Below are 13,050 nucleotides of genomic sequence, written 5' to 3' on the forward strand. Positions count from 1 at the left end.
AAAAACATACAATTGATAAAAAAATAATGTTTTTTTACTATATTTATTAAAATACTATGAACAAAAAATACTTTGTTTGTACAAATTCAATACAAACGAAATTAAAAACAAATTGTTTCGTTTTTATAATCAAACTATTATGCTTGGTAGCAAAAATTAATGGATGAATTTAAATCATTTTCTTACTATAATCTTTATAATCATATATAGTATAATTGAAGTACTAACTATTATTACTAAAATTATTTTAGATCGGTCCACTTTTGAACTTTCTCTTTAAATTTCTATTGCATATCACATAATCTATGTGATGCACTTCATCTTGAAGTTTTCTCAACTTTGCTTTCAATAATTTAATTCTTTCTTTGTGAATTTCCTGTCCCTGTTGCAAATGCATAGTATAAAGTTCCATTTTCTTCTTATGCTCTTCTCTTCTCAAGTTAAGCTCTTCTGTAATATGCGCTTGAAGCTCTTCTAATTTATGATTGTTGTAATCATCAATCGGATCCAGCTGTCGCTTTCCACCAACAACGTACACTTGTTGATCTAAATGGCTCATGTCATCCAGGATCTGAGGACTATTCATCAACTGGTGGTGTTGAAATTCATTAACATTACACAAATGCCTGCAATCGAAAGAATTTTTTTGAATACTTAAAGCCGTTTTTCTTTCTTAACATTTATACTCTCATGAGAAAAAAAATGGACATACCCATCCAAATCTGCATACTGTATTTCATGTAGGTATTGATCATGTTCTACAGTCTGCACTTCTATCAATCCCTGTAAAATATTAAAAACCACTTTTACTGCTGTTGTATATTATATATAAAGAGAGATTCGGGCATTCCGCAGCTCGAACGTCGCAAAGGCGTGCTACACGTAAAAGTTTTTACTTCCAACTACGCTTCCGGTAGAGAGGACTAAAATTTTCCCCGAAAATCTGACAAAATGAGGTATAGCGAAAATATACGAACCGTCGACTGCTGATTAGCCACAAGTACCAGATCATCAACATCATGATGGACGTCCTCGTCGTCCTCGATTTTCTTTACGTCCGGCTTGTTGTAGGCGTCGCGGATCTCCTGCCTGTCCCGGTTCATCTCCCGATCCAACACCATCCACTTCCCGTCGTTGCTCATCGTCGAGGTACTGTCGAAAGCCTTGTCCACGACGTGCTGAAGTATGCGCCTATTTTCCTCACACGAGAACAATGCTTGTACAGAAATAAAGTCGAAGGAGATAAACACGTCCGGATACTCGAAAGGTCCAGAAGGAAATGAAAGAGGAAATGGGAGTGGGAGGGCAAGCCGCGGTGGGCGAGAAAAAACGAGCGATTTTGAAAACGTTCGATTATGCAAACGGTTTTTTGCGGAGTGCATCGTCGCAGGCAGCGATGCTGATTCGTCGAATATTCCATGTTCCACTCTGGCTCTGTTTTAGATTCGTTCATACTGGATCGCTAAGGACAATTATTAAAAAGTTTTAGGAAGAATCTAAAATTGGCTTTTTATGCGATCAGAAGACCCCCCATAGAAACCGCGGGAAAGAAAATTTCAAAGTGGCAAGCAAAGTGCGAGTTTCAGCCGCGAGGCAGCGCTGTGCTTGGAGAAATTGTCATAAACGCACGCGTCGCCGTTGGTCGTTAACTCGTTATCCTAAATTATACTGCCTGATACTGCACAGTGCACGCGCCACCGCGTAAATATGCAACAAAACTGCATTGCGTGTTGACGAAGGAAAAAAGCAGTCCACTGCTGCAACCCGATACCTATCCCACGCAACACAGTGCACCGCCGCACAGCTCGGGAAAGTGCACGTCTGTTAATACACGCACACGTCAGGTGGTCGCGCTATTGTGAGTTGGCTGCAGCGGCGACAATCGGATTACGGCAGTTCTATACAGCGCTAGAAAAAAAGCAAATCTTCGCTAATCTAATAGAGAGCCGCAACGACGACTGCATTCGAGCTGCAGCAAATGTCAAATCAACGGGCAGTTCTCGACATCTTCTCGCTCTATTCGTTCGTGCTGAAAAGGAGGACGTAAACATAAACACTGTTGTGCGGCGAAAGGAGGAGGCTGCAGACAGATTAGATTACTGCATGCGCGAAAAACGGATAAGTCCGTGACGTGCGAGTGAGAGAGAGAGTTGCGTTTCAGGTTTTATCAGTCATTGCCTGCTCCGCTCCGTGTGTTTTTCAAAGTGCGTCAAAACCTTTCTCCTTTCCCACCTACACGACGAGTTGTCGCGTGCGTTGCCACACACTCGCGGCGACGAGACGACGTGTGAGGAGAGTGAGAAATCCTACGACCACTGTGCTGTTGTGTGGGTGGCCTGGAACGTCAGCTGTCAAACTTTCCTTCCGATACACCGAGGTCTTCCCGCGACTTCCTGGGGGGGGGGAAAAGTGCAAAGAGGAGGTTTCCGAATCTGGGGTGGATGGGCCTGAGAAGCTGAGTTCCTGGATGTCGGGAGGTTACTTCTACTGCTAACCATATGCATGATTATTGAAGAAGAGAGATCCTAATACGGCAGGCAGTGGTTTAGCAGAGCCTATTGTGCTTTTGGTGAGAAACTCTCACATGGGAGAAGCGAGAGGTATGTTAGTCATGGTTAAACTTAGCAGCCGGTTTCATACTTTCATTTTGGTTTGTGACTTATTTTTCCTTATCCTGTTCTAGTGAAACCTGACTATGTACTGAAATAGATAGATAAGAGCAGTTAGAAATTGTAAGAATGCATTTCTCGGTGCCAGACACCCAGGAACTCATTGATGAAGCTGGAAATGCATACTTGGTAATTTTTATTTTACAATTTTAAAATCATCACTGTATCAAGTAATTGTTTATACCAATTATGGAAATTTTCAGGGATACAATGTGCATATCAATGGTTTATTCCATTGCACAGTCAGATACAAGCAGCTTCATAATCTACATGAACAGTTGGTTAAAGATTTAGAAGTACCTTTGCCATCTTTTCCCCCAAAGAAATTCTTCCCTCTAACAGTAAATCAACAGGAAGACAGAAGACTTTCTCTTGATAAATATATCCAGACTATTGGTCAAAACACAAGTATTAATAATTCCGAACTGCTGAATGGATTTTTATTGAGCGCACAGTTGGAAAGTGCAGTAGGTTTAGTGGAAGATGAAAATGTCGATGTGTTCCTTATGAATGGCTTGAAAATTAATCTTGATGTTACAGTGGCTGAAAATTCTGGTCAAATTTTAAAAGTACTTATTTTGTCATCTTCTTTTAGCATGCTTGAATATTATTTGTATTATTTAGAATGAATTAATTTTTTCAGAAAGTATGCAAACAAATTAAATTGGATGAAAAACTTTGTCCATATTTTTCTCTATTCATTGTTTACCAAGATGAAGAAAATTTTGTTGGTAAGTGTTTGTGCACTGGAATTTACATTCTTTATTTTGCATCACATTGAATAAATTTTTCATTTTTATTTTAGTTTTACGAAAACTACAAGACTTTGAATCTCCAATCATTACTCAAAGAAATATGCATAAGATGGGTACCAGGATAGTCATAGGCAAATGGTACTGGGATGCAGCATTTGATTTTGAAATGCTTAATGATTCAGTAGCGTTAAATTTACTATATATTCAAGCTAGTGCTGAAGTAGAAAGAGGTTGGATTCCTGCCACAGAAGAACTGAAACGTCGCTTGAATACCTTAAAAGAACGTAATGCAAAGGAAGAGGTAAATTATTTTTTACTTATTTATTTCTTGTATTGGTATTCAAAACTAATACTTTTTCTATCAAAAGTTATTTCCATAGATAAGTAGTATTTTTCTGTACCAAACATAATAAAAAATCTTCAAACAGTGTTTATATAAAAGTTTAATTTCAGTACTTGGAGATTGTTCGATCACTGAAGTACTATGGATATATACAATTTGCACCTTGTCTCTGTGATTATCCTCAAGCTGGTTCAAAAGTTTTAGTATCAATAGGAAAAAATGAATTAAATATAAGGATTGCTTCTAGTGAAGGTGATCAAGAGGAAGTAGGATTCAAAGTTACTAGAATGCGTTGCTGGCGCATTACAACTCTACATGAGGTGAACTGGAAAAGTCAAATTTATATTTGTTTTGTGTTTTTCTTTTTTTTTTTATAACACTATAAAAATTTGTGCAAACAGGGTAACGACAAATATGAGGAAACTCCAGAATGCAGTCTTGAACTGTCTTTTGAATATTTAATGGCAAAAGACCACTTGCAATGGATAACTATTTCTTCCGAACAAGCCATTCTAATGTCTGTATGCTTACAATCAATGATTGATGAACTTTTGTTAAAAAACGTAGGAGGCGTTAAAAACCAAGAAGTGACAGGAAAAACGTGGACATACATTACAAGAGACGGTTACAGTCGAACGGTTATGGGGTCTCCATCCCCTGAAAGTTTTAATAAGAATACAAAAGTATGTCAAATCTTGATAAAATGGAAACAGTTTGACATCTATGAAAATTCACACAATAAACAATTGTCTTTTGTTGCAGGAAAACGAAATCAATGCTCGTACAAAAACAGAGCCAATTATTAAAAAAATAACAGAAAGATTTTCTGCTGTCAAAGTTAAAAAACCAAATGCAGCCAAGTCGCCGATTCCCAACCAAGAAAGAAGATGTAATACTGATGGTGATTTACTAGAAAATAATGCATTTTGCATGATAGGTGACGATGACCTATAAAAATAATTACTACAGTTAATTTAGTATGTTGCCATGCTCGTTTCATATACAGTATTTCATAAGTTTTGATTATAAAATAATTAAGCAGAATTCATTGAACATTCAATGCGTAACACTGAACGTTGCTTATAACTATTATAACAATTATTAAATTTAAAAAATAATTTTAACAAATTTCCATTTGATCTATATTCATAAAAAAGCAGTACTTACATACGAAAACTTCTTACTCGAAATATAAATTACATGGTATGAAATGAGAAATCGATATGTTATCTTGTTAGTAGTATATTTTTATGCAAGTATAATAAATCAGATCGCGTCTTTTTTAATTTTATATAATATATAGATGGAAATATTTTTTCATATGTCAGTATTTTAATTCATGCGAATACAAATGACTAATGAAATTATTGCAATAAGTTAAAGTTAACTAAAACAACCAGTGGCCAAATTATTTATATATAATCAAATTATATTTCAAAGTATTGAGGATAGAAACATTATATATTTTTAGTAACTTGCGGTTTGTACATAACAGTGCCTGGAACTAGGATTCAAAATAAAGATTTTTTTTAATATTTTTAATTGTAGAAAAAAAATTTAAGGAAATTGTACATTTTTAAATACTGTTTCATGTTTATATCTAATTAATAGTCTAATATTAAGACTAAGAGTTTACAAAATAAAAGTTTAAAGAAAAAGTTTAAGATTTAATGGAAGTATTTTATCTAAGCTACCTCGCTTGTAAATAAAACATACATTTTTGTTAATAAAATAATGTAAATGCATTTATATGTATTTAAAAATACAAGATGCAATCGTCTTATGAAAATTCATGACCTTTTGAGATTATAAACGATATTCTTAAATAAAAAAAAATTAAGAAACATAATTTCGACGTACATATCACGACAGTTTCGACAGAAATTGTTGAATGTAATGTGATAATGTTAATGATATTTTAAAATATTTATTACGAGAAGCAATGAACTTTTGAAGGTTAAGTAAAATGAACTTTAGAATCTCTAATTTCAATGTTATATCTTGGCGCACAATCGTGTCAGTTACAAGTGTATCTGTGTGCTGTGTTAGTAAATATTGTACCATATATATAATACTGTAAACTGCCGCTTGTAAAAATCAGAGGTCAATAATAAATTTATACATTTTCATTTGTAAATTGCGTTTGCATTTAATTTAACATCTCTTATCGGCGCTGTTTCAATAATAATTGTAGTCCCTGCTCACATTTCATGACCTTTCGTTAGCTCGTGCCTTGTAGCGAATATAAACTTTTAATATGCGATATTATTATGGTTTGATAAATTGACAATTTGCAGTCAATTAACAGTATTTTTAAGTCATGTAGTTAGTATTGAAAATCAATGAATCCAAATATGATATTATTGAGCAAACGTAAATTTTCATGGAAAAATACAAAATTTTAAAATACAGGAAATTATTTAAAAATAAATAAAGTATCTAGTAGAATATATGAATTTTAATTTAAGAAGTTGAGAGAAGTTAGAATATATGAGTTAATTTAATTTAAAAGAAAGGATCTACATAAGGGTGGATATAAGTCAATCTAATGCCGTATTCGGTGGTCGGTGAATTCGGCAAGCAGGAGAATTTTCTATAGTCTCTTATAATCAATTATTAAGAAAAGGTATTGTAAGAAAAGTCCAGTTATCTGTATAAAATGCACTCTATTTTTCCATCTTTCATCTTTTTTAAACCAAAAAGTTTCACAACATTCTATAATTAGTTAATGCTTGTTTTTCAGATAAAAGCAAAATGATAATACAATATTTGTCGCACTGACGTTACATTATATGGTTCTTTGAAAGTCATTTGACATGACGTTCGACATTTTATTTTATGAATTAATATCGGAACCTTATATAGGTTGAGAAGGCGCATGGTTTATTAATTTCTATATCAAAAATATGTAGCTATTTAATTACGATTGTTCTCCAAACGAATGTATGGTAAAATTTCAATTCTTACTATAGATTTTCATATGGATACATTCTATTTGTCTCTACAGTCACATAGTGCAATTATCAACGAAGAATCATAATGATTTGTGCTAGTTGGTAATAATTCATCCAATCAATAAATCAAGAAAAGTTAAATAAATTTTTCAATCATTAATCATAATATAATAAATGTAATATAATAATAAGTCAGTCGCTACGACTACTTCGCTTGAAAAATTCAGAATAATATATAACTAACGTTGTAACAATTTATAAAAGAAAAAATCTGACCCGAAAAGATCTCACGTCGCAGCATCATATAAATACAAAATTCATTTGTTGTATTTTTTTACTACATGATGTTAAATTTTTTGTCATCGCATTGATTTAACAATACAATTAATCTCACGATTTCGAATACAATTCTAACAGGGAAGACTAATACTAAAAAAATCTATGTTTCACTTTCGGTAAAATTTGTCACGCGCGTTTGTTCCTTACGAAAGAAGACACTGTTTGTTTTCTTAATTTCCCTCTAAAAAATGAGGCGATACATTAATACACATCTATCAGAGAAAAACGTTCACGCAGGGTTTACTTGCAAAAATATTACACAGAAACAGAAAATAAGTTAAGTGCATTACTGACATTACCAGGAAAATCTCTGTATTCTATATGGCAGTAGGAAGCGAATCATGCTCAATGTGGTATTTTTTATTTCTTGACTAAGCTAAATTGAGATAAAATTCTTCCAACTGCTGTGTCAAAAACACTTGCGCAAGAACAGTTTTATGGAGTTTAACGCCAACTTCTGATTATAGCACCGATATACTAAACAAAAAGTCATCGCTATAACTAAAAAGTCTTCAAAAATGTTTACCTCATCTAATATGTCCTTAGTTATGTGAATGGCGCGTTAATCAATATGAAAAACGGCACTCAAAATCATACCTACAGTTTGTACAGCCAGTAACAAACATTTTTTAATATTACATATATTAATACCACGGTTTTCATTCACAAGTTGGCATCAGCTCAAGAAAGTTCAATCGATTAGGCTTATAGATAGTATAGTTTTAGACCCGACATGAACGTGATCGCAGCATTTGAGAAAATGTTATTATTCAAAGTGATGAAAATTCATACATCAATGAAATGCTCTAATGAAATTTTCATCTAAATTATTGCTATAAAAAGGCAATATGACAAGAACCTAACGGCAACAGCATCGACGTATGTTAAGACGTATAAAATCTAGCCTGATCGTATTAAGACATCTTATTATTTTTATATTAGGATTTTTCTTCCCACCCCTAATACACTATAAATATCGTAAAAATTTTTCCAGTGCAAAATTAGCAGTCTAGTTGTCATATATACATACGCGTCGATGTGCATCATTGCGCTCTCATTTTCTCCTCTAATCCGCTAAAGGGTCCTATATGCTTTATCAAGTATTATATTTCTATAAGAATAGTATATTTAACAATAACTACGTTCAAGTAATGAAAAAATTAAGTATTATCGTAGTTCTTCTTATTTGTATCATGAAAAACAATTTACACTGGTGACGTGAGGCTATTGGCTAGTATTTTCTTTCTTTTCTTTCAACTTTATAATTTCACAAGGAAAGTTAATTTAATACTATCGAAATTATTTTCCTTGTAAAATCATAGTCTCTTGATTATAGAATATCTATTTATTTATACATCTGTACACCCTTGCATCTATCACACGTGTTTCTTGTATGTTTAAAAAGTACCTAACCGTTAAAAGTTCTGTTGGCGCTTTCGTTTTGTATCCATGGCATCGAGGATGGGTTGTCGTTTAGTTTGGTACCTCTTTTTTAATTCGTTAATTTCTTTTTCTAACTCATCGTCCAAATTTTCCATTCTTTGCTGCAACTCTTCAAACGAAAGGAACTTCAACTGTAAATAATATTATTTATGTATTACTACGTTTTAGATGAAATATGAGGTTGAGTAATGAATTTTAGAATAGAAGTAGTTTCTTACGAAATCAAATTCACGTTCGTTAAAAACATTTTGTATCTTCGATATGTTGTTGAGTTGTGGTTCAGGCATTGGATGTGAAATTTGATTGAGTTGTAGCTGTAGATGACTTTGAAACCTCTGAGATTCCAATTGATTTTGCACTTCTGGTTTTGCTTCTATCTCAGGATGTTGCACCAGTTGAATTTGCCCATTTCCCTGATGCAAAAAAGCATGTGCTAATAAATAAAATTTGTTGTGTATTTCTTTCTACGTATTTTTATGAAAGTGTACCTTTTCGATTTCAGGTGATTCTTTTTTGTCAAAATGATCAAGAAATAGCGGTCTGTACTTCTTTCCTGATTCAACAGATCCAGTATTGTGTCCTGTTGAATTTGATGTTTATAATCATATGAAATAAATAATGTTAAAAATATAAAAAAAGTCGTGCATAAATACATACTTTTCATAGTAGCTTCAGTATCCGTGTCACTATTTATAACCATTGTTCCTAAATCTAACATTGCCGAAGTAAGTGTCCCTGTATCCAGAAGGTCATGGCTTGGAACTAGAGTTCCTTGATCTTCTGGCAAAGGCTTCATGGTTCCAGTGCAGTCGTCATCGTCCTTTAAAATAATAAATTCTTAGTGATATCGACATTCGTACCAAAAAAGTCGAAAAAAGTTACTAATTTATTTACCGAATCGTCAGCGTTATTCTGACCCTTAATCGCTACATTATTTATCACATGCGTACGATTAGCACTTTGTTTTTCTCGAATTTCATGTGCATCAGCAATCATTTGACTAAGAATACTTGGCTGCTTTGCATTGCCTGGAAAATAAATATAATCATTAATACTCAACCAATCACTTTAAAGAGATACTACTATTCAGCGATGATTAAGTACCTATGAATTCATGATTCAGTAATTCACTAGCTGTTGCTCTTTCTTCTGGATTTTTAACAAGGCACACGCTGACAAAATCAATAAACTCTGGACTCCATTGGTCAGGTTCTCTGAAACTAGGTGGTGGCTTTGTTGGAATCATGAAAATTGCTCTCATTGGATGAATATCTCCATAAGGTGGCTTTCCTTCTGCCATTTCAAGTGCTGTTATACCCAGAGACCAAATATCAGCCACGCAATCATATCCAATCTCTTGAATAACTTCTGGAGCCATCCAAAACGGAGTACCAATGACTGTATTACGCTTAGCCATTGTATCCTAGGTACAGATAGATACAAGAAGAGTAATTTTGTAAAAGGTTAATGATTATAATTGAAATTTGAAGACAAAAATTCATCAAAACTTTTACTCACCGTTAATTGACCGGCAACACCAAAATCAGCTAATTTAGCATGCCCTTCATTATTTAACAAAATATTTCCTGCTTTAATATCTCTATGTATCTTTCTTCTTAGATGTAAATATTCTAACCCTTTCAATGTATCACACAAAATTGTAGCAATTTCATCCTCCTGCAGTGTTTTCTTCCTTAACCTCATTATGTCACTGACTGATCCAGCACCGCAATACTCCATCACAATCTGTTAAATGAAACGTAAGAAAATGTACACATTATATGTAAAAAACTGTGAATGAATATCATTAAGTAACATACCCATAGATCAGTATTTTTAAAATAACTTCCATAATATTTGACTACAAACGGGGAATCACATTGTTGCATTATAGAAATTTCCTTGATAATTTCTTGAAGATCTGTGTCGACAGGTACTTGCTTGATTGCAAGTACCTGTCCACTCTCTTTGTGCAATGCCTTATATACAGAGCCATAGGACCTGAAATATCACAATTTTACAAGCTGTCTTTTGTTTTATTATCTCAAGATTCACTGTGCCTCTCCAGAGTACTCACCCTTCTCCTAATTTACATATTATATCAAATACTTCTTCTGGTTGTCTGGTTAAGCTCTCCTCCGATAACTTCTTCAGTTCACTGTGAATAATTCAAACAAGTGCTTATGTACAATTCAAATGAGAATATATAGGCATCAACAATTCTGTGAGGTCTATCTCTTAATTAGTGCAAATTTTTCTCACGTCATTGCTCCAAAGTGTTTCAATTTTTATATTTAACAGGATTGGAGGAGATGAAGAATGGAAAATCAATCAACTGTGCGCATTTGTTTAACAACAGTTCTATTGATCATAGGTAGTGGCAGGGAAGCCAATATTTACTGAATAGTTCAGCTGCATTTAAAAACAACGTGGGTAATCAATAAGAGCAACGTCTAGCATGCTCGGAATCAAAGACAAGCAACGCGGGGAAAAAGTTCCTTTTTTTCCTCGAAGGGGTACGTGCATCAGGTCAACAAAGAATAGGGACTTGTCAGAGAGAGAGAGAGAGAGAGAGAGAGAGACGAAAATTTCGCTGCACTCGTCGCCAATGCCAAAGTTCGCGCAGCATTCGCACGATTGCTTCGAAAAGAAAAGAAATTCGCGGCGTCGAGATCCGGCGACGACGAGCTGCCAGTGCGGAGCACGAGTCGCCAGATTCGGCTTTGGAAAGCTCCGGGTGTCGGAGGAAAAATAAAAGAAGGAGCTTAGAGCGGCGAGAGCAAGGGAAAATTAAATACCTCTTAGAAGACATCTTCGCCTTTTACGTCAACACGTCGCCTCGCGCTCGTGAGCGAGAGCGAGAGAGAGAGAGAGAAAGAGAGAGATAGAGAGAGATAGAGAGAGAGAGAGCGCCGTTCGATTTTCCCTCTCAACAGCACATATACAAAACGCGCGACGCGGAGCGAGCCGACGTGCCGGATTTTCTCGCGCCGAGGAAACTCACTGCGACATGCTCGACTGATGTTGATTGGCGTACATTACATCTTTCGCGTTAAAATATACGAGAGAGCAGTCGCGATTGAAGGCCGAAACACATCCAAGTTGGAGCCAATCGACCGTCGGTTATCATAGATGGCGGTTGACGCGCGCGAAGAGCGTTCTCAAAGGCATCGGTCTCGCCGCGGCGGGGCTGCGCTCTCTCTGCTCTGATGCTCCGTCGGACTGCTCTCTACTGTGCGACTCTTTTTGGGTTGAAAAACGTTCGCGTAAAATTAGGCGCACCGCATTGAAATGCAAATGAGAGGTATAAAAAAATTGCTGAGCGGTGAGCTGTTTCGTCGCGGCGTGCTTGATTTATCAATGAGAGCTGGGCAATTAATACCAGGAAACGGAATTCGAACGTTCATTATCGTTGAGGAGTGTAATTTTGTAACCTCGCGGCTGCCTACCTTATCGGCTTTGATGTAATTTAGCATGTATATTTGAATGCTTTACTCTTATCTTACGTTTTATATATACATACGCATTAATGCCGTATCCCGTTAGCACGAGAAGAGGCGCGTTTATATGAAAACTATGACGGCGCTATGTAAAGTTGATATTTTGTTAAAAACCTTTTCGGAATTTATGGCACGTACAAGTATTTTGCTCGAAACGCGTAGGTAAAAATAAAAAAAATGTCTCTAATCCTTATCGATCATCAGGATCCATCAGAATAATCAGACAAACTTCTCGAACGTACGGAAGTAGCAGTTATTTGCACGTGTATGAGTAATCTCTGCTGCATGTCTCTCTCGCGCGCGGGGTCGGGTCCACACTACTTTAAGAACGCATTCTTCCTCTGTCTAGACTTCGTTCCAGCGCGAGCTATTCAGAGTATAGAGTATTCCAAAGCTACAGTTTGTGCATCGGCATGCGAGAGCATATACCGCATACTGCATAGCACAGCACGCGCGCAGCAGCGACGGCGGCGCAGTCTCGCGCACTATATGAGAGAAACCCGAGAGTTCAGGGCACTCGGCACATCGCTGCTCGTTGTGAATCGAGCCGCTGGGTCAATTTGCCCCTCTCCAATCCACTTGACTACTCTCCCTCTCTCTTCGGCTTCGCTTTATTCCTCGCGCTGCTGCTGCTGCTGCTGCTGCTGGGCCTCTCGTTCGCCTTCCTTCTCTAGTACCTGTCTTGCTCTCTTCTCACTCTCTTTTTCTACTTCTCCGCTGCCGCCGTCTTTCCTTTTTTCTCTCGCGGCTGCGCTGCGTTCTCTCTTATTATAGCATATCCTTCTCTTCTCCCCTTTATTTTTTTCATTTTTACCTGCTCCTTTTTTTCTACTCTCGCCCTGTAGCTCCTTCTCGGAATTTCTTTTAATCTCTCTCTCGGGCGCTTTTTCGAATCACCCCTGCGCACTGGCCTTCTTCTTATGTGTCGAGTTCTCCTAAAAATTTTCCGGCCTCGGTTGAACATTGTACACCTTTGTCCGCGATTCGGATGCACGACTCGATTGCTTATTAATAAACCGATACAGAGATAAGGGAATCGTTGATAAT

The 13,050-nt window shown here is 35.9% G+C and overlaps 3 protein-coding genes across 5 annotated transcripts; 1 reads left to right on the top strand and 2 right to left on the bottom strand.

Moving 5' to 3' along the window:
• Nucleotides 1-12: 12 nt before the first annotated feature.
• LOC100678677 lies at nt 13-1,674 on the bottom strand. The gene is made up of 3 exons (XM_003424132.5): nt 978-1,674; nt 713-783; nt 13-626 (listed from the first exon to the last, which is right to left on the bottom strand). Exons 1-3 carry the CDS (start codon nt 1,380-1,382, stop codon nt 248-250), a joined length of 855 nt encoding a protein of 284 aa, XP_003424180.2. The 5' UTR covers nt 1,383-1,674; the 3' UTR covers nt 13-247.
• Nucleotides 1,666-5,904, top strand: LOC100120505 (sorting nexin-17). Its single transcript, XM_001604093.6, has 8 exons — nt 1,666-2,600; nt 2,684-2,798; nt 2,873-3,238; nt 3,313-3,400; nt 3,475-3,725; nt 3,878-4,087; nt 4,169-4,450; nt 4,530-5,904. Exons 2-8 carry the CDS (start codon nt 2,739-2,741, stop codon nt 4,719-4,721), a joined length of 1,449 nt encoding a protein of 482 aa, XP_001604143.2. The 5' UTR covers nt 1,666-2,600; nt 2,684-2,738; the 3' UTR covers nt 4,722-5,904.
• Nucleotides 5,905-6,736: 832 nt separating this feature from the next.
• Nucleotides 6,737-11,644, bottom strand: LOC100120481 (serine/threonine-protein kinase 3). 3 transcript variants are annotated; one of them, XM_032597508.1, is made up of 10 exons: nt 11,302-11,628; nt 10,581-10,661; nt 10,324-10,504; nt 10,022-10,249; nt 9,608-9,926; nt 9,398-9,531; nt 9,161-9,323; nt 8,992-9,083; nt 8,722-8,916; nt 6,737-8,634 (listed from the first exon to the last, which is right to left on the bottom strand). In XM_032597508.1, the coding sequence occupies exons 1-10, from the start codon at nt 11,313-11,315 to the stop codon at nt 8,476-8,478; spliced, it is 1,566 nt and encodes a 521-aa protein (XP_032453399.1). In that variant the 5' UTR covers nt 11,316-11,628; the 3' UTR covers nt 6,737-8,475. The 3 variants fall into 3 exon arrangements, with proteins under 3 accessions (XP_032453399.1, XP_003424164.1, XP_031779994.1); XM_003424116.5 differs by having other exon boundaries at nt 6,901-8,634; nt 11,508-11,644; XM_031924134.2 differs by lacking the exon at nt 11,302-11,628 and adding an exon at nt 10,766-11,029 and having other exon boundaries at nt 6,901-8,634.
• Nucleotides 11,645-13,050: the final 1,406 nt, after the last annotated feature.

This window comes from Nasonia vitripennis, chromosome 2 (genome assembly GCF_009193385.2).
Source record: "Nasonia vitripennis strain AsymCx chromosome 2, Nvit_psr_1.1, whole genome shotgun sequence".
Taxonomy (NCBI): Eukaryota; Metazoa; Arthropoda; class Insecta; order Hymenoptera; family Pteromalidae; genus Nasonia; species Nasonia vitripennis.

Coding starts and splice junctions, on each gene's coding strand:
- LOC100120481 (XM_003424116.5), bottom strand. CDS start 11,542: ATGTACGCCAATCAACATCAGTCGAGCATGTCGCA. Junction 9,324..9,397: donor AGAATAACGCTGACGATTCG/GTAAATAAATTA, acceptor ATTATTTTAAAG/GACGATGACGACTGCACTGG. Junction 8,917..8,991: donor AATCACCTGAAATCGAAAAG/GTACACTTTCAT, acceptor TTTTTGCATCAG/GGAAATGGGCAAATTCAACT.
- LOC100678677 (XM_003424132.5), bottom strand. CDS start 1,382: ATGCACTCCGCAAAAAACCGTTTGCATAATCGAACGTTTTCAAAATCG. Junction 784..977: donor TGGCTAATCAGCAGTCGACG/GTTCGTATATTT, acceptor AATATTTTACAG/GGATTGATAGAAGTGCAGAC. Junction 627..712: donor CAGTATGCAGATTTGGATGG/GTATGTCCATTT, acceptor TTTCGATTGCAG/GCATTTGTGTAATGTTAATG.
- LOC100120505 (XM_001604093.6), top strand. CDS start 2,739: ATGCATTTCTCGGTGCCAGACACCCAGGAACTCATTGATGAAGCTGGA. Junction 2,799..2,872: donor AAGCTGGAAATGCATACTTG/GTAATTTTTATT, acceptor GGAAATTTTCAG/GGATACAATGTGCATATCAA. Junction 3,401..3,474: donor AGATGAAGAAAATTTTGTTG/GTAAGTGTTTGT, acceptor TTTTTATTTTAG/TTTTACGAAAACTACAAGAC.